This window comes from Ambystoma mexicanum, chromosome 13 (assembly GCF_040938575.1).
Source record: "Ambystoma mexicanum isolate Mex_15411 chromosome 13, UKY_AmexF1_1, whole genome shotgun sequence".
NCBI lineage: Eukaryota > Metazoa > Chordata > Amphibia > Caudata > Ambystomatidae > Ambystoma > Ambystoma mexicanum.
Window position 1 is genome coordinate 806,926,335 of NC_090938.1, and position 23,336 is coordinate 806,949,670.

The 23,336-nt window shown below is 48.8% G+C and overlaps 1 protein-coding gene across 8 annotated transcripts in view; it reads left to right on the forward strand.

The window, feature by feature from the left end:
* COL11A2 (collagen type XI alpha 2 chain) overlaps positions 1-23,336 on the forward strand; it is a 279,999-nt gene that overhangs the window by 244,299 nt on the left and 12,364 nt on the right. For all 8 annotated transcript variants that reach the window (XM_069635257.1, XM_069635251.1, XM_069635250.1 and 5 more), the window contains 6 exons: positions 111-164; positions 5,145-5,252; positions 10,792-10,845; positions 11,842-11,895; positions 19,409-19,516; positions 21,107-21,160. In XM_069635257.1, the coding sequence (XP_069491358.1) occupies positions 111-164; positions 5,145-5,252; positions 10,792-10,845; positions 11,842-11,895; positions 19,409-19,516; positions 21,107-21,160 (432 nt within the window). The remainder of the gene's footprint in view (positions 1-110; positions 165-5,144; positions 5,253-10,791; positions 10,846-11,841; positions 11,896-19,408; positions 19,517-21,106; positions 21,161-23,336) is intronic.

The window sequence follows — 23,336 nt, forward strand, 5'->3', positions numbered from 1 at the left end:
CAGGCCGTGCAGGCCGCCGCTTCCTGGTGCAAATATAAGCAGAGGGGCTGCTACCGACGCCCCCCACCCGCCGCCATTAATGTCTGCCTTTCTTTCCCTCTCTCCTGCAGGGTCCGGCGGGCACACCTGGGCCGGAGGGGCGCCAAGGCGAGAAGGGAGCCAAGGTACGTGGCTGCGACACTGAGGGGCCTTCATCTGATGGGGGACTGGCTGGGGGCGGGGGGTGCAGTGAATGGAGGGGGAAAGGCTCCAAGGCAACAGAGGAGAAACCTTCTTCTCTGGTACCTTGGAGGCTCCAGTGTACCCGGACCTACCGCCTCATCGCCTGAGTATAAGGGGGGCGGGGGGGTTGCTTGGGACCACTAAGGCGGAAGGGGGGAGACGTTCAGTGCACTAAGGGAAAGGCTCCAATGTACATGGGGAGAAAGGCTCCAAGGTACCAGGGCCTACCGCCTCATCGCCTGAGTATAAGGGGGGCGGGGGGGTGCTTGGGACCACTAGGGTGGAAGGGGGGAGACGTTCCGTGCACTAAGGGAAAGGCTCCAATGTACATGGGGAGAAAGGCTCCAAGGTACCAGGGGTTTCCTCATCATCACCTGACTATATTTGAGGGCTGCTTGAGATATGATATGATATGATAAGTCATTTATAACGCGCCTGTACACAAGTGTTTCTAGGCGCGACAAGACGAGGAAGGGAAGACAGAAGGAGGACAAAACTGCAATCTGACTTGGCCTTGTGTCATTCAGATCCCGCAAATGCAGGGATCATTGGGGTGGTAGAGGGGGAGAAGTTCAGTACACGGAGGGTCTTCAAGGTACCGGATTTGCTCCTCATCACCTGACTATATTTGGGGTCTGCTTGGGAGTAATGTGAGAGGAAGTCAGAGCTAAAGGTGTGAAGGTAGCATATAAAATCATTCAAGTATATATAGGGGTGTGCAAAATTACTGCCCGCAAAATAGTGGGGGAAACGCACCTCAAAATCTGCTGCCTTTTTGCCTCTGGTCCATGTGCTTGACAAAAAAGATGGATTAACGCCAGCATATAATTTTCATGCTGTCGCTAATGCGCAGAGGGAACCAATTTGCCCAGAAGTGAAAATGTAGGTGTCTCCTCCAGGCAATCAACGTACTCTTTAGTTCATAAGGAGCCCCTAGGAACAGAATGCCCCCCCACCACCTGCCTAACCCGCTTCACACTCCGGCTCTTGCACGGGCTGCAACCAGCTCCGGACTCTCTGGCTGTCCGTGCAGCTCACATTAGGAATGAGATGGCGTCTCTCGGGACATGACTTCAGTGCAGGGAGCGCTGTCTAACTGAAGTCCATTTCAGCTTCCTTCTGCCTCCCATCTTGAGTTTCTTCTTGGATACCCTGATATTTTTTATGATCATCTTTAGTGGACTTTGTCTTCCCATGCTAATTTTCCACTTGGGTTGACCCCCAGGGTTGATGTTCGTCTTGAGCTGACCTGCCTCGGCTTCTCATGCTGTATTTCATCTTGAGTAATCCTTAGTCCTATTTTAAGCTTCATCTTGTGTTGGTGTTGGCCTCCCCTGTTGTTATGCATCTACAGTTGACTTCAGCCTCTTACACTGAGGTATAACTTGAATTGCTGTCAGCCTTCCACGTGGAGGGTCACCTTTTGTTGACATTGGCCTCTTAGGTTGTTTTAGGCTCACCTTGAGTTGATATCAACCTTCCACGTTAAGTAGTCTGCGGCCTCCCATATTCCGTTCCATGCTCAGTTGACGTCAACTTTCCTGACCTCCTTTGTTGAGGCACAACTTGAGTTGACCTTACCCTCCAGCCTCCATGCTGAGGCTTGTATCGACCTTGACCTTTCATTGTGAAACACTTTCTGATTTCATCTCTCCCTCCCATGTTGAGGCACATCTTGAGTTGACCTTACCCTCCAGCCTCCATGCTGAGGCTTGTATCGACCTTGACCTTTCATTGTGAAACACTTTCTGATTTCATCTCTCCCTCCCATGTTGAGGCACATCTTGAGTTGACCTTACCCTCCAGCCTCCATGCTGATGCTTGTATCGACCTTGACCTTTCATTGTGAAACACTTTCTGATTTCATCTCTCCCTCCCATGTTGAGGCACATCTTGAGTTGACCTTACCCTCCAGCCTCCATGCTGAGGCTTGTATCGACCTTGACCTTTCATTGTGAAACACTTTCTGATTTCATCTCTCCCTCCCATGTTGAGGCACATCTTGAGTTGACCTTACCCTCCAGCCTCCATGCTGAGGCTTGTATCGACCTTGACCGTTCATTGTGAAACACTTTCTGATTTCATCTCTCCCTCCCATGTTGAGGCACATCTTGAGTTGACCTTACCCTCCAGCCTCCATGCTGAGGCTTGTATCGACCTTGACCTTTCATTGTGAAACACTTTCTGATTTCATCTCTCCCTCCCATGTTGAGGCACATCTTGAGTTGACCTTACCCTCCAGCCTCCATGCTGAGGCTTGTATCGACCTTGACCTTTCATTGTGAAACACTTTCTGATTTCATCTCTCCCTCCCATGTTGAGGCACATCTTGAGTTGACCTTACCCTCCAGCCTCCATGCTGAGGCTTGTATCGACCTTGACCTTTCATTGTGAAACACTTTCTGATTTCATCTCTCCCTCCCATGTTGAGGCACATCTTGAGTTGGCCTCAACCTTCCATGTTGAGATTATTCTGTTTTCCTTGCCCACCCACGTTGAGGTCTTTGTTCAGATTGCATTTCTTACAAGCGACTCTGAGCTGGACCAACTTCCTACCCTTTTCTCTAGCCCCTGGGTGAGCCAAGAGCAGTAGGAACAAAAAGGGAGTGGTTGATGCCCATAACACCTGGGCAGACACATGGCTGTACAGGGGTAATGGGGGTAATGGCATCCCTTCTGATCAGATCATTGTGATTGTTTTGGGATATCCACCGGTGATTTCCAGAGGATGATAATGGAGATTCTTAGTGACACCAGCCACAGCCCCCTACTTACATTTGCAACTGTCTCCTAAGGACACCACCCACTGGTACTTAGTGACATCAGCTGCTGTCCAAGAGCAGCAGCACACATTGTCTCCTAAGTCACAGTAGCTACAGTCCACAAGTGACTTTAGCTACTGTCCCTAGGAATAGCGCCCAGTGATATTTGGTGACATCGGCTCTGGTGCCAGTGTGGCATTAGCATGTGGCATTTTAGCGCCTTGATGTCTCCTCCGAGGCAATTACTGTGCTTTATAAATTAAATACCAATAACCAGCCATTGTCTCTTTAGTGACAGTAGCCACAGTTCCCTATTAACTTTATTTACTGACCCCTAGAGACACCATCTTTTGGTACTTAGTGGCACCAGGCTCAGTCCTATCATAACACTAGTTGATGTCCATTGGTGACACCAGCCGCTGATCAGGAGCAGCACCAGCCATTTCTTCTTTAGTGACACCAGCCGCTGATCAGGAGCAGCACCAGCCATTTCTTCTTTAGTGACACCAGCCGCTGATCCTGAGCAGCACTCGCCATTTCTTCTTTAGTGACACCAGCCGCTGATCCTGAGCAGCACTCGCCATTTCTTCTTTAGTGACACCAGCCGCTGACCCTGAGCAGCACTCGCCATTTCTTCTTTAGTGACATCAGCTGCTAACCCTGAGCAGCACCAGCCATTTCTTCTTTAGTGACACCAGCCGCTGACCCTGAGCAGCACTCACCATTTCTTCTTTAGTGACACCAGCCGCTGATCCTGAGCAGCACTCACTATTTCTTCTTTAGTGACATCAGCTGCTAACCCTGAGCAGCACCAGCCATTTCTTCTTTAGTGCCACTAGATGTTCCAGAAAATCTGTCCATCAAGGGTCTAGTTTGGGGTCTTCAGGACTCACGTCTACACCACCCGCGATTTATTAGCTTGAACATCTTTACAGCTGTTCATATAAGTAGGTCTTCTTTACATGCATGCATATCTACCCATGATTTCAGGGGTGAACCTTCAGTCTTCCCCCATCATGTGACATTGCACGGTGACATCATCATCATCCATTGACTCCAGCTTGTGGGCATGACTGGGTTCACCTTTGAGCTCAGGTGTGCAGCTGGAATTGATTCTGCATAGTGTTTCTTGCTTATACATTTTACCCGTGCCCCTGGTGCATTCCTGCAGATAACCCCATCCTATTTTCTAGGAATTCAAGTCTTCATTTCATTGCTTAGTTAAACATATGCACAGGAATTCACAGCACCCGCACGACGTGGAAGCTCCAGTGCCACCAGCATTGCTTAGCACTGCTATGCTGGGTTTCGAAAATGAAGGGAGCAGGAAGCTATTTAGCTCCTACCTGTGGCTTACAAGAGCCACGTTAGCTTCACACCAACAGCTGACAGGAGGCAACGCCAACTGACGCCAAACAAACACAACTATGCAGTTTTAACTCGTTGTGTTTGGGACAATTTATACATAAACATTATGACACATCTATACAACATTTAAAGCATAGGAAGTCCAAAAATAATGGACACAATTATATGTTTCCATCTTATGTAGAAGTTAAATTTGCGGAACACTATATGCTAGCTCCTCGTTCCCCAGTGGTAGCTCCTGGTCGCTGGTTAATGCCGGATGCTCAGGAGCTGCTTTTAGCTGCTGCTGATCCCATCTTAATGTTGAGCCCTGGGCTATGTAGACATAGACCTTGACTCATTCAACCCAAGGATAGCCTCGGGAGGATAGCTCAGGGGCAACGTGCTTGCCTTGGAAGCAAGACGATACAGAGCAACTCAGGTTCGATCCCTGGGTCTGCGCTTAGAAACCTCTGGGTATTAAGCGCGTTATAAATAACCTATCATATCAAGAGGGCATCTTTGCTGTGTGAAGGTCTGCCTTATCGAGGACAGATCTGTGCGGTCGACTTACTAGCAAGGCACCCATCTTGTGCCATGCGCGAGTGCTCTTCTGGAGCACTTGGAAGGATGTGTGTGTGCGCATGTATCCAGTTCATGCCCAGATCTCAGAGGCGCATTTGCAGCTGTGCTGGCAGAGATTCTTGTGAACACTCTACGCTCCTATTTCAACATCCAGACCCAATGGGATGAGACGTTGGTCTTGCGTACCCCCTCGCTATACTTACTCTGCTTCTCTTTTAATGCTTTCAGGGAGAGTCTGGTGCTGGAGGGGCTCCAGGGAAGACTGGGCCAGTCGGTGCACAAGGTCCTGCTGGAAAGCAAGGAACGGACGGTCTACGAGGTATCCCTGGCCCTGTGGTGAGTATCGACATGTGCACATCGTCAACACTGGTGGCCATGCTGGGGGGATGGGCATTAGGTTTTGACTTCTTCATTAATGTACCTAGCCAACCACGTGACGTGAGCATGTCAACAATGACATATTTCAAGGTGATTCCTGGTTGTGACTGAGTGTACACTGCTTTCCTTCAGGGCAAAGCTGTCCCATTACATATCCTGAATGACTATAGAGTTTGACCTGGCAGTATTTCAGTGGATAAAAATGTCACGTGGCATGGAATGTGCCGCGCAAGATCAACGTTTACTTGTTTTCTGGGTGTCAGGTTTGAGCTCCAGGCAGGGGATCTTTAGTAAAAGGCACGTCCCTGGGTGAGCTCGGGCTTTCTAAAAGAAGAGGGATGAGGTTTCCGTGATCAGAATTCAGAAGGGGGTCTAGCAATGGCTTAGACTGAACATTGTAGTGAGATTCAGAGGGAGGTATGACCATGGCTTGGACTGGATGTTAAAAGGAAAGAGCAACAAGAGGTTAAGGTGGTCTTCAGATGGAGGTATGGCCATGGCTTGGACTGGATGTTGGAAGGAAAGAACAACAAGGGGTTAATGTGGTCTTCAGATAGAGGTATGACCATGGCTTAGACTGGATGTTAGAAGGAAAGAGCAAGAAGGGGTTAAGGTGGTCTTCAGATGGAGGTATGACAATGGCTTGGACTGGATGTTAGAAGGAAAGTGCAACAAGAGGTTAATGTGGTCTTCAGATAGAGGTATGACCATGGCTTAGACTGGATGTTAGAAGGAAAGAGCAAGAAGGGGTTAAGGTGGTCTTCAGATGGAGGTATGACAATGGCTTGGACTGGATGTTAGAAGGAAAGTGCAACAAGCGTTTAAGGTGGTCTTCAGATGGAGGTATGGCCATGCTTTGGAGTGGATGCTGGAAGGAAAGTGCAACAAGGGGTTAAGGTGGTTCAGGTGGAGGTATGCCCATGGCTGGTACTGAAAGTTTACAGAATAGGGTAAGAAGGGGTTAAGGTTATGTTCGAGTGGCAGTATTACTATGGTTTGGGCTGAATGTTGGCAGAAGAGAGAAATTGGAGGGGCTTTAGGGGGGTGAGTATTCTCATGACTTAGACCATAATTTGTAAGAAGAGGGAGGTAGGTTTTGCTTGGTATTCTGTGATGGGTGTGATCATGGCTGCAATTGGAATTTAGAAAGTCTGAAAAAAAGCATGAGCAAGTGGGTGAGTGAGGAAGACCACGGTACATGACCATGGGCTCTTTGCATAAATGTATCCATGGGAGGGCCCCTGAATGTCTGGCCGACAGTGTTGAATTATAACACCCTTTACCGCAATGTAAACTGGCCCTGATGCACAACTAAAAGGGTTTGGGGGGGTGGGGTGCCCTGATACACAACTAAAAGGGTTTGGGGGGTACCAGATTGGTGTCCAGGGGTCCTGTTTTATGAATCAGCCTTCCAGCAATGCACACCATCAATAATCAGTATTCCTTGGATACATGGAACGTTGGATGATCTAGATCCTTGCTCTTCCCTGACTCGCCATCTGATGCTCAGATTGTCCAGGTTTCCCTATAGAAGTGATGTGGCTCTCTGTAAGAGCTAGAAAAGTCTTCTCCTCTTTGACTCGCTGTTAGACTAAGACTATGATGGGCATGCGTCTTCGCGCGAAGAGCATAGCCATGGATGACATAGGAACGTACGAAGTGATACAGCTGATGGGTAAAGAAGACCATTTGTCAGAGGAGAGGCTTTAGTTGGGCTGTCTTTAGAAGTAGAGATTGCTTGGTCCCAGGAGGAGGTGAAGCATTGACGTGAATGGGCTTCACAAGTTGGGGGAGGAAAACGATTGGGGGGCATGGACTTCAGAAGGCAGGATGGGATCAGCCCTTGGAGGTGGAGAACGGGGGTAAGGAGCCAGTGCGTGTATGCATTTTAGAAGCAGAGATTGCTTGGTCCCAGGAGGAGGTGAAGCATTGACGTAAATGGGCTTCACAAGGTGGGGATTGATTAGTCCTTCGAGGAGGAGGAGGAAAACTATTATGGTATGGGCTTCAGAAGGCAGGATGGGATCACCCCTTGGAAGAGGAGAATGGGGGATAAGGAGCACTGGCGTGTATGCATTTTAGAAGGTAGAGATTGGTCAGTCCTTGCAGGGGAACTTGGAGCACTGGTATGAATGGGCTGCAGAATGTGGTATTGGTCATTGCAAGGAAGGGGACATTTAGTATTATTGGGCATGGACTGCGGATGTGGTGTGGGCAGGTCAATCCCCAGAGGAGGAAGTGCAGTATTGGCAGAAATGAACTTCAGAAGGTGACACTATGGCACTCCTTGAACGAGTAGCGTATTAGGGATTTTTAGAAGTTGTTCTTTGTTGGAGGAGCTGGACCATTGGTGGGAATGGATTTTAAAAGGTAGGAATAAGTAGAAACTTTGAGGAATAGGTGGAGCACTTACGGGAGACAGCTTTAGAAGAGACCGATTGGTCAGTCTTCAGAAGAGGATGGGCAGAAATGGAAAAATGAACTTCAAAGGATGGGCCCCTCCGCAGAGAAGGAGGAGCATTAATGGGAATGGCTTCAGAAGGTGCGGATTGGCCCCTCCTCAGAGAAGGTAATGGGCTTCAGAAGGTGAGGATGGGCCCCTCCTCAGAGAAAATGGAGCATTAATGGGAATGGGCTTCAGAAGGTGGGGGTAGGCCCCTCCTCGGAGAAGGAGGAGCATTAATGGTAATGGGCTTCAGAAGGAGGGGATGGGCCTCTCCTCAGAGAAGGGAATGGGCTTCAAAAGGTGCAGATGAGCCCCTCCTCAGAGAAGGGGGAGCATTAATGGTAATGGGCTTCAGAAGGTGGGGATGGGCCTCTTCTCAGAGAAGGGAATGGGCTTCAGAAGGTGGGGATGGGCCTCTCCTCAGAGAAGGGGGAGCATTAATGAGAATGGGCTTCAGAAGGTGGGGATGGGCCCCTACGCAGAGAAGGAGGAGCATTAATGGGAATGGGCTTCAGAAGGTGGGGATGGGCCCCTCCTCAGAGAAGGAGGAGCATTAATGGGAATGGGCTTCAGAAGGTGGGGATGGGCCTCTCCTCAGAAAAGGGAATGGGCTTCAGAAGTTGGGGATGGGCCTCTCCTCAGAGAAGGGAATGGGCTTCAGAAGGTGAGGATGGGCCCCTCCGCAGAGAAGGAGGAGCATTAATGGGAATGGGCTTCAGAAGGTGGGGATGGGCCTCTCCTCAGAGAAGGAGGAGCATTAATGTGAATGGGCTTCAGAAGGTGGGGATGGGCCCCTCCTCAGAGAAGGAGGAGCATTAATGGGAATGGGCTTCAGAAGGTGGGGATGGGCCCCTCCTCAGAGAAGGAGGAGCATTAATGGGAATGGGCTTCAGAAGGTTGGGATGGGCCCCTCTTCAGAGAAGGAGGAGCACTAATGGGAATGGGCTTCAGAAGGTGGGGATGGGGCTTCAGAAGGTGGGGATGGGCCTCTCCTCAGAGAACGGAATCGGCTTCAGAAGGTGCGGATGTGCCCCTCCTCAGAGAAGGAGGAGCATTAATGGGAATGGGCTCCAGAAGGTGGGCTTCAGAAGGTGAGGATGGGCCCCTCCTCAGAGAAGGAGGAGCATTAATGGTAATGGGCTTCAGAAGGTGGGCTTCAGAAGGTGAGGATGGGCCCCTCCTCAGAGGAGGAGCATTAATGGTAATGGGCTTCAGAAGGTGGGGATGGGCCTCTCCTCAGAGAACGGAATGGGCTTCAGAAGGTGCGGATGGGCCCCTCCTCAGAGAAGGAGGAGCATTAATGGGAATGGGCTCCAGAAGGTGGGGATGGGCCCCTCCTCAGAGGAGGAAGCAAACCATTGGTGGGAACGGACCTTAGTGGGTGTGGATTGGTCAGTTCTCAGTGGAGAGAAGGAGTGTTTGTTTTGTGAAATCAGTTTGGCACAGGATTGGTCGTCAAGAGGCAGAATGACAGGTGTAACATGGCTTTTGTTGGCTGTTAGTCTTTCACCCTTTTCTGGGATTCTACTAATATGTGGCAGACGAGATGGGGATGTCAAACTATCAAAGGTCCCCCTCAGCAGGCCAAAGGCATACTACTACAAAAGCATAAAGAGGTCTGGAAGTCCCTCTACCAGCACAAACACGGCCCATTGACCTGCTCTTGGGGGGATGGCCCCCGGGAGAGTCTCAACCACGCTTTAGCTCACTGCGCTTTTCACAGAAGAGACATTTATATAGGCATATCAGTCTTTGTCCCACCTGAAGGTAGTCCATCACCGAAATTCTAGGCAAATCTCCTCTGAACAAGAGTACCAACAGCAACCCCAGACACGTCTTCAGACAAAAGCAGTTTGGGATTTGTCTGCTTAAGGTGAACGTGGCTCGGCATGTATGCCCCAGACTAGCTAAGCCAGCCTAACGAAGGCAGGGCCGCATTGCGCAACTGAGGTCTGAAAATTGGGAAATGTCTGGCAAGCTTCTCGATACGTTGTCTCTGTGAGGCAAGATGAAGGATGTCTGAAGATTGTCATGCATCCCACAAGCCTCTGGGTACATTATCTCTGTGAGGTGGGATGAAGGATGTCTGAAGATTGTCAAGCATACCGCAAAACTCTGGGTACATTATCTCTGTGAAGTGGGATGAAGGATGTCTGAAGATTGTCACGCATCACGCAAACCTCTGGGTACATTATCTCTGTGAAGTGGGATGAAGGATGTCTGAAGATTGTCACGCATCACGCAAACCTCTGGGTACATTATCTCTGTGAAGTGGGTTGATGGATGTTTGAAGATTGTCACGCATCCCGCAAAACTCTGGGTACATTATCTCTGTGAAGTGGGATGAAGGATGTCTGAAGATTGTCACGCATCACGCAAACCTCTGAGTACATTATCTCTGTGAGGTGGGATGAAGGATGTCTGACGATTGTCACGCATACCGCAAAACTCTGGGTACATTTACTCTGTGAGGTGGGATGAAGGATGTCTGAAGATTGTCACGCATCCCGTAAAACTCTGGGTGCATTATCTATGTGAGGCAAGATGAAAGATGTCTGACGCTTGTCACGCATCCTGCAAAACTCGGGGTACATTATCTCTGTGAAGTGGGATGAAGGATGTCTGAAGATTGTTAAGCATCCCGCAAACCTCTGGGTACATTATCTATGTGAGGTGGGATGAAGGATGTCTTGTAGGTGAGTTGCAGGGCTTTCCATAGTTCCAGATAGTTGCATTACTGGTGCTTGGGCCCCTTTTCAGTAGGTGAGGCAAATGTGATTTACTGTTATGGTAAAGGCTATGCTTGTATGATTGGCTTGCACTCCCAGATGGTGTGCAGCCTCTGGTTCACAGGAGAAACACAAGCCTTCACTACCAGCTAGGATGGGGCCTATCTACAGGGTATTTTGGGGGTTTCTGTTCCTCAGTGGTCAGACCCTCAACTTTCGATCAAACCTTAGTGCATCTGGTCATTCTTGGAATCTGGTTGGCTAAATTCCTTCGCAAGTATTTGACTTCTTAAACATTCTCTCTTTGTCTTCTCATGTGTAGGGTCAGCAAGGACAGCCTGGTACAACCGGTCAAGCGGGTCCACCTGGTCCAGTGGTAAGTTTCAAGTCACTAGGTAATACTGTACTGTTTCTGCCTAGAGTTCTGCATCCCCAGAGAAAGCGAGGCCTCATCCGTGCTGACAAATGCGCGGATGGGGCTTATCCCCAGAGCTCCTGGTGGTGTCTGTGCTGCTGGTCCCTGGCTGTGTCTCACTCTTTCTGTGATACTCACTCTGGACTGTCTGTACTACCAATCTCTGGGTGTTCCTCTGTCTTTGTCTCCAGAGCTCCCGGTCCTCGGATGTATCTTTCTGTGCTGCTGGTTCCTGGGTGTGCCTCATTCTGTCTTGAGAGCCGCTGATGGCGTCTGTGCATCGGGTCGCTGTATCACTCTTTCTGTGATGCTAGTTACTGGATGTTTATCAGTCTGCCTGTCATGCTGTTCCCTCAGTGTGCCTCACTCTGCGTCCCCAGAGAGCATGCTGGTCTTTGTGCGGCTGGCCTCTCAGTGTGTCTCCGTCTGTGTCCACAGAGTTCAAGGCGGTGTCCATGGTTCTTACCCCTAGGCCGGTCTCATTCTGTACCCGCAGAGATAAGTGGGATCTGTGCTTCTGCATCCCTGGGTACTTCCCAGTAGGTGCCCCTAGAGATCCAGTGGGATCTGTGCTTGTGCGTCCCTGTATGTATCTCAGTAGGTGCCCCCGGAGATCCGGTGGGATTTGTACTTGTGTGCCCCTGGGTGTATCTTAGTAGGTGCTCCCAGAGATCCAGTGGGATCTGTGCTTGCGCTTCCCTGAGTGTATCTCAGTAGGTGCCCCCAGGGATCCTGTGCAGTCCGTGCTTCTGCATCCATGGGTGTATCTCAGTAGATGCCACCAGAGATTCTTGCTTGAGGGTCCTTCTATGTATCTCACTCTTCTGACCTCATGGCTCATGTGCCGTAGCTGTATTTTTCTGCAGTCCTGAGCAGTGTTTTATGAGACTACATTACCCATTGTATTTGCTTATTCTCCTCCTTGGCTGCCAGTAATTGCATGTCTCTTTTTCACAGGGTCCTCCCGGCCTTCCTGGATTGAAGGGTGATTCTGGTTCCAAGGGTGAGAAGGTAAGAACACCTCTCTACCAATTCTGGGTTGGGAGGTGCCGGAAGGGAGGTCTCTGTTACTGTGAACACAAGGAAGGAGGCACAATGTTGCCCACCAGGGCTGGCACACGCACCTGGCCAGTGACGCGCCCACTCATATACTCAGCCTCGTACCGTCTCATCACGAAGCTCCTCAAAAGTCAGACATTTTCTATGCTGCAAAATAAACCCCATTTTTGTTTTTGAGCAGAGACTTTATCTCATACCTAAATCCCCTGATGGTCCACCCTCGCTTTCCACTTCTCCTAATTTCGGCGCATCATGCCCTTTAAGGTAGGTTTCCAGAATGACGTCACTAGGTGCCATTTCGCTAACCCTGGTCGCTATCTTGTGGGCATTTGATGCTTGGACCCTCACCACAAGGCTGGCAGATACTACCCATGTGCCCCACTGGGCCTTAGCATGTGAGAAATGCACCTGGTGAAATGTGTTGACCAAGTACCACCAAAGAGTTAAACAAGTTGTTGATGAAAAGAAAACGTTAAGTGGATCCACCAGCACTTGAGTGTCTCTTTTGTCCAGACTGCACCCTTAGAAATCTGCAGAAGTGCACAGTCACTTCTGACACTGAATCCAGGTTTTTACCTGACGTTCTTGATAGGTCTAAATCTATTCTTCCCTGCACCTTGACTTTCTGAAACTTTTCTTACTTGTCTAAAATAATTACCCCTTAATTCATACAAAAATAGGTGTGCAGTATTGAGTAATTGTTTTTAGGTCTAAATTTGAGGCAGATCCTGACCTAACAGGGCCAGAAGGTGACAAGCAGACCTCAGTTTAAGGGTTTTTTGACCTTAAATAAATTATCTTCCTCCGGTCCGATGTTCGCTGTGCCAAGGGCAGCCGTGCTCTTTACAAAACACTGTTTGACATTTGACATTATTGTTTTTCTCATGTACATCCTACATAAACAGATCTGTGTGAGGCAAGAACTAGGCTGTTCAGGCGTCATCTTTGATAGCATTATATGGGGCTCTCGTTCCACGCCTACTGGAGAGCTCTTTCCGCCTCTCAGGGGTCTCTTGTGAGAGGGCAGTTTGAGCTGGGACAATAAGGCTGGGACAAGACACGTCTCAGAGTCGTGCAAGAGTTTGGCACCCGTTCATCTGCACACTGTCTGGCTGTTGTGGTTGAAAGACCTGATTCTAATGGCAGAATGTCCTTTCTCCATCCCAGGACCACCTGGTAACAGGTGGAGCACCACACCCGTAATCAATGCGTTGTCCCCGCAGGGGTCTGTTTTTAATCTGAGCTTGACCTTTTCCAAGAATTAAGGGCATTTTGAGACAAAATGGTGTGTACACCCCACAAAACAAGCAGGGGCGCCTGCAGATCAAGCAGAATTCCCTTTTATTATGCCTGGAAAACATATTTTCTCTTAAATGCACCACAATGTGTGAAGCAAATGGGCAATAATGCCCTTAAAAACTCAACAGCTTCTTCTTTTTTTGATTAATTGTTTTTGGGGCAAAATGCCCTAGCATACCGCCCCAGGATTGTTTCTTAAAACGTATTCTCTTTTCACAAATTGCCTCAAAGTGCAAAAAAGTACTCTTTTTTTGTAATAACTATTTAGAGGCCTGCCCCCAATTCGTACGGCACTGTATCTGTTGTCATATAATATAATATAATATAATATAATATAATGTATTACAGTGCAAAGGACGGTCGGGGCAGGATTGAAGAGCAAAGCGCCGCTTGAGCTAGGACGGCACAAATGCTTGCAATTCGCCCCCAAGATGGCTGCATTTTTGACTCGGAGATGAGCCAAGGAATAGGAGAGAGATCCATTGTTTACATGATTCATTTTCCATCCGCGTAATGTTCTTAGCAGAATCATGGCTGGACACTGGCGCACCGCCCTCATTCCAGCAATTCGCAGCAGGGATTTAAAACGATTCCACGTAGTCAGTGATGGAAAGAAAGGATTTGGCAATCACTTAGTGCAATCCACTAAGGTTCTTGGCTCTTCAGGAATTACAATTTCCATCCTTTACGATCAAAGTGGTGCTTCCCAACCTTCATTCATTCGTTGTCATTATTTTTCTAGCGCCTTTCACCACGGGTATGGTCCCAAGACGCTGTAGGTTGAAAGCCCTCGGGGGGACTGAAGTATGGGAAAGGTTAGGAGGTGCTAGTATGCGTGTGTGCCTAATGGCCATTAAAGGTTATGAGGGTTTGGCTGAGTCCCTGCTAGCCACCCATGTCTAATTGGCATGTGTATGGGTGGAGAGATGCACACTGGGGAAATAACCTAGAGGGTGTCTAAGAGGATAGTCAGTTATGTGTGTCGCTACAGTTCAAATTTATGTCATGAAAGGTAGCTAGATTCTTATGGCAGAAGTGTTGTGCAGAGTGTCATTCGAGTTGTATGTGAAAGCAGATGCGTGCAGGAGTGTGGGAGGAAAAATGCATTGGTTATAATCAAATGAAAGCCTAGAATTGGTACATTCGGCAAATTCTAAAACATCTGGTTTGCTAAATTATGGTGGATATATTCTGCATGCATCCAGCTGTCATTAAGTGACTACATTCAAGACCCCACTTAACCGTAAAGGTAGCATTCTGCCAACACCTGCCATCCCTGTTTCTCTTGGCAGCCATGAATCGCTCCCTGTGGCACAGCTAACAGTTTGCAGTTTACTTTCTTGAGTATGTGACCTACATAGTTTCATATCATCAAAGTCTTTATGATGGCGGCCTTCACATTTTGGGCAGGAGGTCTCCACACCTTCTTTCCCACCTGTACTACTTTTGTGGTTTTGCTCATCTTCTCACAGGAGCTCTGGGTGTAGCAGGCCCAACGCCAGACCTCCTGCTCATCTAATGTGGCCCTGTTCATGGTGCTTCTCTGATGGCAGAGGCATGGTCTAATCATCAACGCCAGAGCTCCTGCTCACCTAATGTGGCCCTGTTCATGGTGCTTCTCTGATGGCAGAGGCATGGTCTAATCATCAACGCCAGAGCTCCTGCTCACCTATGTGGCCCTGTTCATGGCGCTTCTCTGATGGCAGAGGCATGGTCTAATCTTCAAGGCCAGACCTCCTGCGCACCTAATGTGTCTCTGTTCATGGTGCTTCTCTGATGGCAGAGGCATGGTCTAATCGTCAATGCCAGAGCTCCTGCTCACCTAATGTGGCCCTGTTCACGGTGCTTCTCTGATGGCAGAGGCATGGTCTAATCATCAACGCCAGAGCTCCTGCTCACCTAATGTGGCCCTGTTCATGGTGCTTCTCTGATGGCAGAGGCATGGTCTAATCATCAACGCCAGAGCTACTGCGCACCTAATGTAGCCCTGTTCATGGCGCTTCTCTGATGGCAGAGGCATGGTCTAATCATCAACGCCAGAGCTCCTGCTCACCTCATGTGGCCCTGTTCATGGCGCTTCTCTGATGGCAGAGGCATGGTCTAATCATCAACGCCAGAGCTCCTGCTCACCTAATGTGGCCCTGTTCATGGCGCTTCTCTGATTGCAGAGGCATGGTCTAATCTTCAAGGCCAGACCTCCTGCGCACCTAATGTGTCTCTGTTCATGGTGCTTCTCTGATGGCAGAGGCATGGTCTAATCGTCAATGCCAGAGCTCCTGCTCACCTAATGTGGCCCTGTTCACGGCGCTTCTTTGATGGCAGAGGCATGGTCTAATCATCAACGCCAGAACTCCTGCTCACCTCATGTGGCCCTGTTCATGGTGCTTCTCTGATGGCAGAGGCATGGTCTAATCATCAACGCCAGAGCTCCTGCTCACCTCATGTGGCCCTGTTCATGGTGCTTCTCTGATGGCAGAGGCATGGTCTAATCTTCAACGCCAGAGCTCCTGCTCACCTCATGTGGCCCTGTTCACTGCGCTTCTCTGATGGAAGAGGCATGGTCTAATCATCAACGCCAGAGCTCCTGCGCACCTAATGTAGCCCTGTTCATGGCGCTTCTCTGATGGCAGAGGCATGGTCTAATCATCAACGCCAGAGCTCCTGCTCACCTCATGTGGCCCTGTTCATGGCGCTTCTCTGATGGCAGAGGCATGGTCTAATCTTCAACGCCAGAGCTCCTGCTCACCTAATGTGGCCCTGTTCATGGCGCTTCTCTGATTGCAGAGGCATGGTCTAATCTTCAACGCCAGACCTCCTGCTCATCTAATGTGGCCCTGTTCATGGTGCTTCTCTGATGGCAGAGGCATGGTCTAATCATCAACGCCAGAGCTCCTGCTCACCTAATGTGGCCCTGTTCATGGTGCTTCTCTGATGGCAGAGGCATGGTCTAATCATCAACGCCAGAGCTCCTGCTCACCTATGTGGCCCTGTTCATGGCGCTTCTCTGATGGCAGAGGCATGGTCTAATCTTCAAGGCCAGACCTCCTGCGCACCTAATGTGTCTCTGTTCATGGTGCTTCTCTGATGGCAGAGGCATGGTCTAATCGTCAATGCCAGAGCTCCTGCTCACCTAATGTGGCCCTGTTCACGGTGCTTCTCTGATGGCAGAGGCATGGTCTAATCATCAACGCCAGAGCTCCTGCTCACCTAATGTGGCCCTGTTCATGGTGCTTCTCTGATGGCAGAGGCATGGTCTAATCATCAACGCCAGAGCTACTGCGCACCTAATGTAGCCCTGTTCATGGCGCTTCTCTGATGGCAGAGGCATGGTCTAATCATCAACGCCAGAGCTCCTGCTCACCTCATGTGGCCCTGTTCATGGCACTTCTCTGATGGCAGAGGCATGGTCTAATCATCAACGCCAGAGCTCCTGCTCACCTAATGTGGCCCTGTTCATGGCGCTTCTCTGATTGCAGAGGCATGGTCTAATCTTCAAGGCCAGACCTCCTGCGCACCTAATGTGTCTCTGTTCATGGTGCTTCTCTGATGGCAGAGGCATGGTCTAATCGTCAATGCCAGAGCTCCTGCTCACCTAATGTGGCCCTGTTCACAGCGCTTCTCTGATGGCAGAGGCATGGTCTAATCATCAACGCCAGAACTCCTGCTCACCTAATGTGGCCCTGTTCATGGCGCTTCTCTGATGGCAGAGGCATGGTCTAATCTTCAACGCCAGAGCTCCTGCTCATCTCATGTAGTCCTGTTCATGGTGCTTCTCTGATGGCAGAGGCATGGTCTAATCTTCAACGCCAGAGCTCCTGCTCACCTCATGTGGCCCTGTTCACTGCGCTTCTCTGATGACAGAGGAATGGTCTAACCTTCAACGCCAGAGCTCCTGCTCACCTCATGTGGCCTTGTTCACTGCGCTTCTCTGATGGCAGAGGCATGGTCTAATCTTCAACGCCAGAGCTCCTGCTCGCCTAATGTGGCCCTGTTCATGGCACTTCTCTGATGGCAGAGGCATGGTCTAATCTTCAACGCCAGAGCTCCTGCTCGCCTAATGTGGCTCTGTTCATGGCGCTTCTCTGATGGCAGAAGCATGGTCCAATCTTCAACGCCAGAGCTCTTGCTCGCCTAATGTGGGCCTGTTCATGGTGCTTCTCTGATGGCAGAGGCATGGTCTAATCATCAACGCCAGAGCCCCTGCTCACCTAATGTGGCCCTGTTCATGGCGCTTCTCTGATGGCAGAGGCATGGTCTAATCTTCAACGCCAGAGCTCTTGCTCGCCTAATGTGGGCCTGTTCATGGTGCTTCTCTGATGGCAGAGGCATGGTCTAATCATAAACGCCAGAGCTCCTGCTCACCTAATGTGGCCCTGTTCATGGCGCTTCTCTGATGGCAGAGGCATGGTCTAATCTTCAACGCCAGAGCTCCTGCTCACCTCATGTGGCCCTGTTCATGGTGCTTCTCTGATGGCAGAGGCATGGTCTAATCATCAACGCCAGAGCTCCTGCTCACCTCATGTGGCCCTGTTCACGGCGCTTCTCTGATGACAGAGCCATGGTCTAATCTTCAAGGCCAGACCTCCTGCGCACCTAATGTGTCTCTGTTCATGGTGCTTCTCTGATGGCAGAGGCATGGTCTAATCGTCAATGCCAGAGCTCCTGCTCACCTAATGTGGCCCTGTTCACAGCGCTTCTCTGATGGCAGAGGCATGGTCTAATCATCAACGCCAGAACTCCTGCTCACCTAATGTGGCCCTGTTCATGGCGCTTCTCTGATGGCAGAGGCATGGTCTAATCTTCAACGCCAGAGCTCCTGCTCACCTCATGTGGCCCTGTTCACGGTGCTTCTCTGATGGCAGAGGCATGGTCTAATCTTCAACGCCAGAGCTCCTGCTCACCTCATGTGGCCCTGTTCATGGTGCTTCTCTGATGGCAGAGGCATGGTCTAATCTTCAACGCCAGAGCTCCTGCTCACCTAATGTGGCCCTGTTCATGGCGCTTCTCTGATGGCAGAGGCATGGTCTAATCATCAACGCCAGAGCTCCTGCTCACCTAATGTGGCCCTGTTCATGGCGCTTCTCTGATGGCAGAGGCATGGTCTAATCTTCAACGCCAGAGCTCTTGCTCGCCTAATGTGGGCCTGTTCATGGTGCTTCTCTGATGACAGAGCCATGGTCTAATCTTCAACGCCAGAGCTCTTGCTCGCCTAATGTGGGCCTGTTCATGGTGCTTCTCTGATGGCAGAGGCATGGTCTAATCTTCAACGCCAGAGCTCCTGCTCACCTCATGTGGCCCTGTTCACGGCGCTTCTCTGATGACAGAGCCATGGTCTAATCTTGTCTAACTACAAGCGAAGGGCCTTCCTTGACTTATCAGACAGTCTCAGAAAATGTAAGAGGATTAGAACTAGGAATAATATTTGAAACTCGGGAAAGCTTGACCTCCCCTTAGCTAAGGAAAGGACCACAGGACTTGGCTTGATGGCGTTCATGGATCCTTATACTGGGAACACACTGCAGAAAATTGCACCACTGAAAAAATGGTGATTAGACACCACAAAAACAACTTGCTAACCGGAGCTACGGTAGTGCTAAAAAGACATTTAGAGTAGCAGAGAGGAGCTGGGGAAATCCTGTTCCTGTGATCAAATGATGTTTAAATTCATGTTTATATTATATTTTAAAAAAGACTATAAAGAAAGGAAAGGCCAATTCAATAATTCTGGACATGGAGGAAACACAGTAGAGCCCTAAAGAGCCACTCATGGATTCGCCAGGTTAAAAAAACTCCCCAAATGTGACCCTTCCAGAGATTCCAGCAAAGAGTGGGGATGAGAAAGGCGCTCAGCTGCAGTCCCACTTATAAAAGCAGCATAACATTTCCTTCACTGCGGTCCCACTTGGTGGCCGCCTTGCATCAGGAACCACTCGATGGCTGCTGATGTGCTGTGACAGACCTTTGGCGAAACACCATGCCTACACATATGCATCGCAATAGCACCCACCAGTCCCAATTCACATTCAAAGCTGTAGGTTCATTGGCAAGGACTGACTTAACGTATGTACACATAACTCTCAGATTTACATTTGGTACTTACATACAAACCTAAATATGAAAACCTGTGCACACTGTTCCTCTTACACACTGTTCTTGCTCCTCACAGGGTCACCCAGGTCTCATCGGTCTGATTGGTCCTCCCGGTGAGCAGGGGGAGAAGGGAGATCGGGGACTGCATGGGCCACAAGGCTCTCATGGACAAAAAGGAGAAACGGTGAGTATCAGCCACATGTCTGTGCCGTGCATCTACACTCATGGAGGTCTAAGTACGGTCAAAAGTGTGCATGTGCACTTTCCTAATGTGGCATATTTTGCGCAGGGGGCAGGGTAGGGTTTATATGGGGTCTCTCCAAATGTGACTATATTTGTGTCCATTTTTTCAGAGCTGTTGGCATGATTACATAGGTGCACATTCTTACACATGTGTACCGTTGGTAGCCTTTGTATGCGAAATGGATGTGTGTGTGTTAGGTTCTAGGGAGGTAAACAATGGCTAACTTTGTATATTGACTTTACTATGTAAACAGAACTACACGTGTGTAAGCTCCTAAGGTCATACACAGGGGTTGCCATGTGTAAGATCAATGTTTTCTTTCAGCAGAGTTACTCTTGTGTACCATCACAGGGATATAGACACGGTTACGTGTGTGTATCTGCCCTAGGGATGTAAGTGTGATTCATGCCCCTGAGAAATAAACATAGTATTGTGTTGCGTGTCCAGGGATAAGGTGATATACACAAGTTATCATTTTAGGAGTGTAAACATGGTACTAATGTGTAACATTCTTAAGGATTGAAACCTAGTCCTCATGAGTTGCACTGGACTGTAGCTACCAGAGAGTTCATTTCAATAGTTTCTTCCTTAATTTATAACAAAAAATGTTCATGTGAATGCCAATACATGGACAGGCACCTTCACATGCCTATGTTTATGCAAGTGCTTGTAGGGGTGAAAATATAAACTCTTTTCTCAGAAGGTGTTAAAGCTGTAAACATGTCTAACTTTGTCTAAGGACACAATGGGCAAACGCATCCACTCTTGCGCAAGTTCTAAAGGTTTAAGCACATCCACAATTGTGCAAGGATCTAAAGTTGAAAGCATGCCTGGTATTTTGTAAAGTTCTGAAAGTGTAAACATCTACACTTGGATTTGGTCATGAAGGTGTAAACATGTCTACTCTTGTGTGAGGTCCTGAGGGTGTAAACATGACTTCTCTTGTGTAAGACCATGAAGGTGTAAACCTGCCAGTCTACTCTTCTGTAAAACTCTAAACATGTCTACCTTTGCATAAACTCCTGAGGGTGTAAACATGGCTTCTCGTGTGTAAGACCATGAAGGTGTAAACATGTCAGTCTGCTCTTATGTAAAACTCTAAACATGTCTACCTTTGCATAAACTTCTGAGGATGTAAACATGGCTTCACTTGTTTAAGACCATGAATGTGTAAGCATGTCTACACTTGTGTGAGGTCCTGAAGGTGTAAACATGACTTCTCTTGTGTAAGACCATGAAGGTGTACACCTGTCAGTCTGCTCTTCTGTAAAACTCTAAACATGTCTACCCTTGCATAAACTCCTGAGGATGTAAACATGGCTTCACTTGTTTAAGACCATGAAGGTGTAAACATGTCTGTGTACTCTTCCATAAGGTCATCAAGGTCTAAACATGTCTAGTCTTGTTTAAATCCCTGAAGGTGTTAACGCGCAAATATTTATGTGCGGTTCCAAAGTTGTAACCATGCCTGACCTTGTTTTATGGTATTCATCTCAAGGAATCCAGTCTCATTGTCATTTGTTATTTCAGGGTACCCCAGGTCCAACCGGTCCTCTCGGCCCAGGCGGGCCCCCAGGGCTGCCGGTAAGTGTCCTGTATCTGTTTTGTCAGTCTGCACACCCACCATCCTCCCTTAACTCTAGTTTCTGTCATCTCTCCTCCTTTCTGTCCTCATCTCATTACCTATAACGTGTACTATCGCCCAAAGGTCTTTTGGAGCTGTGTACGGCTGAGGAAGCTGAGATGTTCATTCCAACACAGGTTGTGCAAGGAGCAGCCAGGTGTTGCAAGGCATCGGAAGGCAAGAAGGTTGGACTAAAACTGAACATTGAGAATCAGGGAGGTTAGCAATTAAAGGCAAAGAACCAAAACTGGCAATGAAGTCAGAGAGCTTAGAAGGGTAAGGAGTCATATAGCAATCATCGTATTACATTGACTGGCCAACACCAATTTAGACGTCAACCGAAAGGCGGTTGCAGAAGTTTAAAAATACCAAAATAAAACAGGTGGTATTGTCTCCCACATTGGGCCTAAGGATTCTTGCTACATCTTTAGCTCATCTCTGGGGAAAATAACACCTTATGCCCTCGAAATAGCTAAGAATAATGCACAATGCCAGAACAAGATGGTTGTGCGCTCACCACTATATATGGTCATTCGTGACAGTCATGAACTATTGTGTAAGAAAAACTCTCCATAGCTATCCTTTTCAGAAACATATTCCAACAGCGTAATGCTGCGATGAATGAAGCTTGCTGTGGCTCATATCAGAAAGTCTTTTAACTGGTACGGTTGCAGACGTGTCATTAGGCATATAGGCTTTCGACCGTGTGTCTAGGCCGTTGGTGACCCCACTGCCTGCCCAAAGATAAGGGTGTTTCCAGGGGCCAGGCAGGAGTGTTTCCAGGAGCCATCACCTGTGATGCATAACGAAGGTGATGTGGTGGTGCAGGCACAGCAATAATTAGGTGAACACAGGTGCATCGGAGCAGCTATGGGGGCGTAGAATCCCCATTGCAGAGACATAAAGTGCAGGAAGATCAGGGAAGGCGGGAAACGGAGAGCTGGAAATGAGAAGTGGACCAATGATGCGGTTGCCCGATGCCGACCTGGCAGTTTAGAGGTTGAGGGTTCAGGGGTGGTTGTAGCAAGGGATGTGGACCCCTCATTTGAAGGGGAGATAATGGAGATGCAAGAGATTGAAATAATAGGGATGGCATAAAGGCATTTGCTGCATTGAAATAGCAGCAACCAAAGAATACAGCTTCATGTTACGTCAGGCAGGTCAGGCAGGGCAGGGTTGCATAAAGAGCAATGACCAATCAGTGTTCAGACAAACAGGAGCCAGAGGAAAAACATGGAACCAGTAGTCATAGTACAAAGCTAGCCTATTCCTATATATAAGTTAAACGGATAAGAGACACACATTAAGGGCTCGTTAAGGACAGGCATTGTTCCTAAATAAGCACAGCCAGGAGGAGGCAATGGAGATGGGAGCTGGGCTGGGGGAGGCGGTGGGGGGGTGGCGATAAAGAGCATGTTGGCTGGGACAGCAGTGGTAGATTGCAAGAGGGTTATTTTTAAGGTCTCTTCATGTCCTTCTTAAATCTTAGGCAGAGGTAGTTGGGTTTTAAGGTAGAGATCCTTTGTAGCTGGCACTCCAGCAAGTGGTTGCAGCTGAGGCACAGGTCCATTCTCTGATTTGTTGTTTCTTAGTCCTGGCTTGGATGAGCCTATTTCCATTGCTGACGACCTAGGTGTTCCGGTAGGCCGATATGAGGCTAATGAAAGGATACGCTTATTTGGGCCCGTTGGGTTGATACTTTTAAACGCTCGACACATGGCTTCATGGTGATTTTGTCATTGATCGATAACAATTTGAGGGCCTTCAAGATGGAAGAGATCTGATCATGTAAGCGCAACTTGCGCTACAATATTTTGTTACAAACTTTCAGCATCTTGAGTTCCTGGGTAGAACCCTTTTGCTGTACGGGCACACACAGCTCACTGTGCAACTCTCTCTGAGATCAGCCGATCCGGCGTGGCAATAATACATACAAGATTTTGGGGCTAGGCGCTGAGGGATAAGATGCTCAGGTGAGAGTTGAGAGCCTAGAAAATAGGTCCAAAAATCAACTGGACTCTAAGGCCCGCCAGTCCCAAGAAAGGCGCATTGTGCCAGAAGGAAAAGAGGGCTAATGGCAAATAATTATAAAACCTATTATAAATGATCTGTCAAGGCGAGGCAGAATTCAAATGA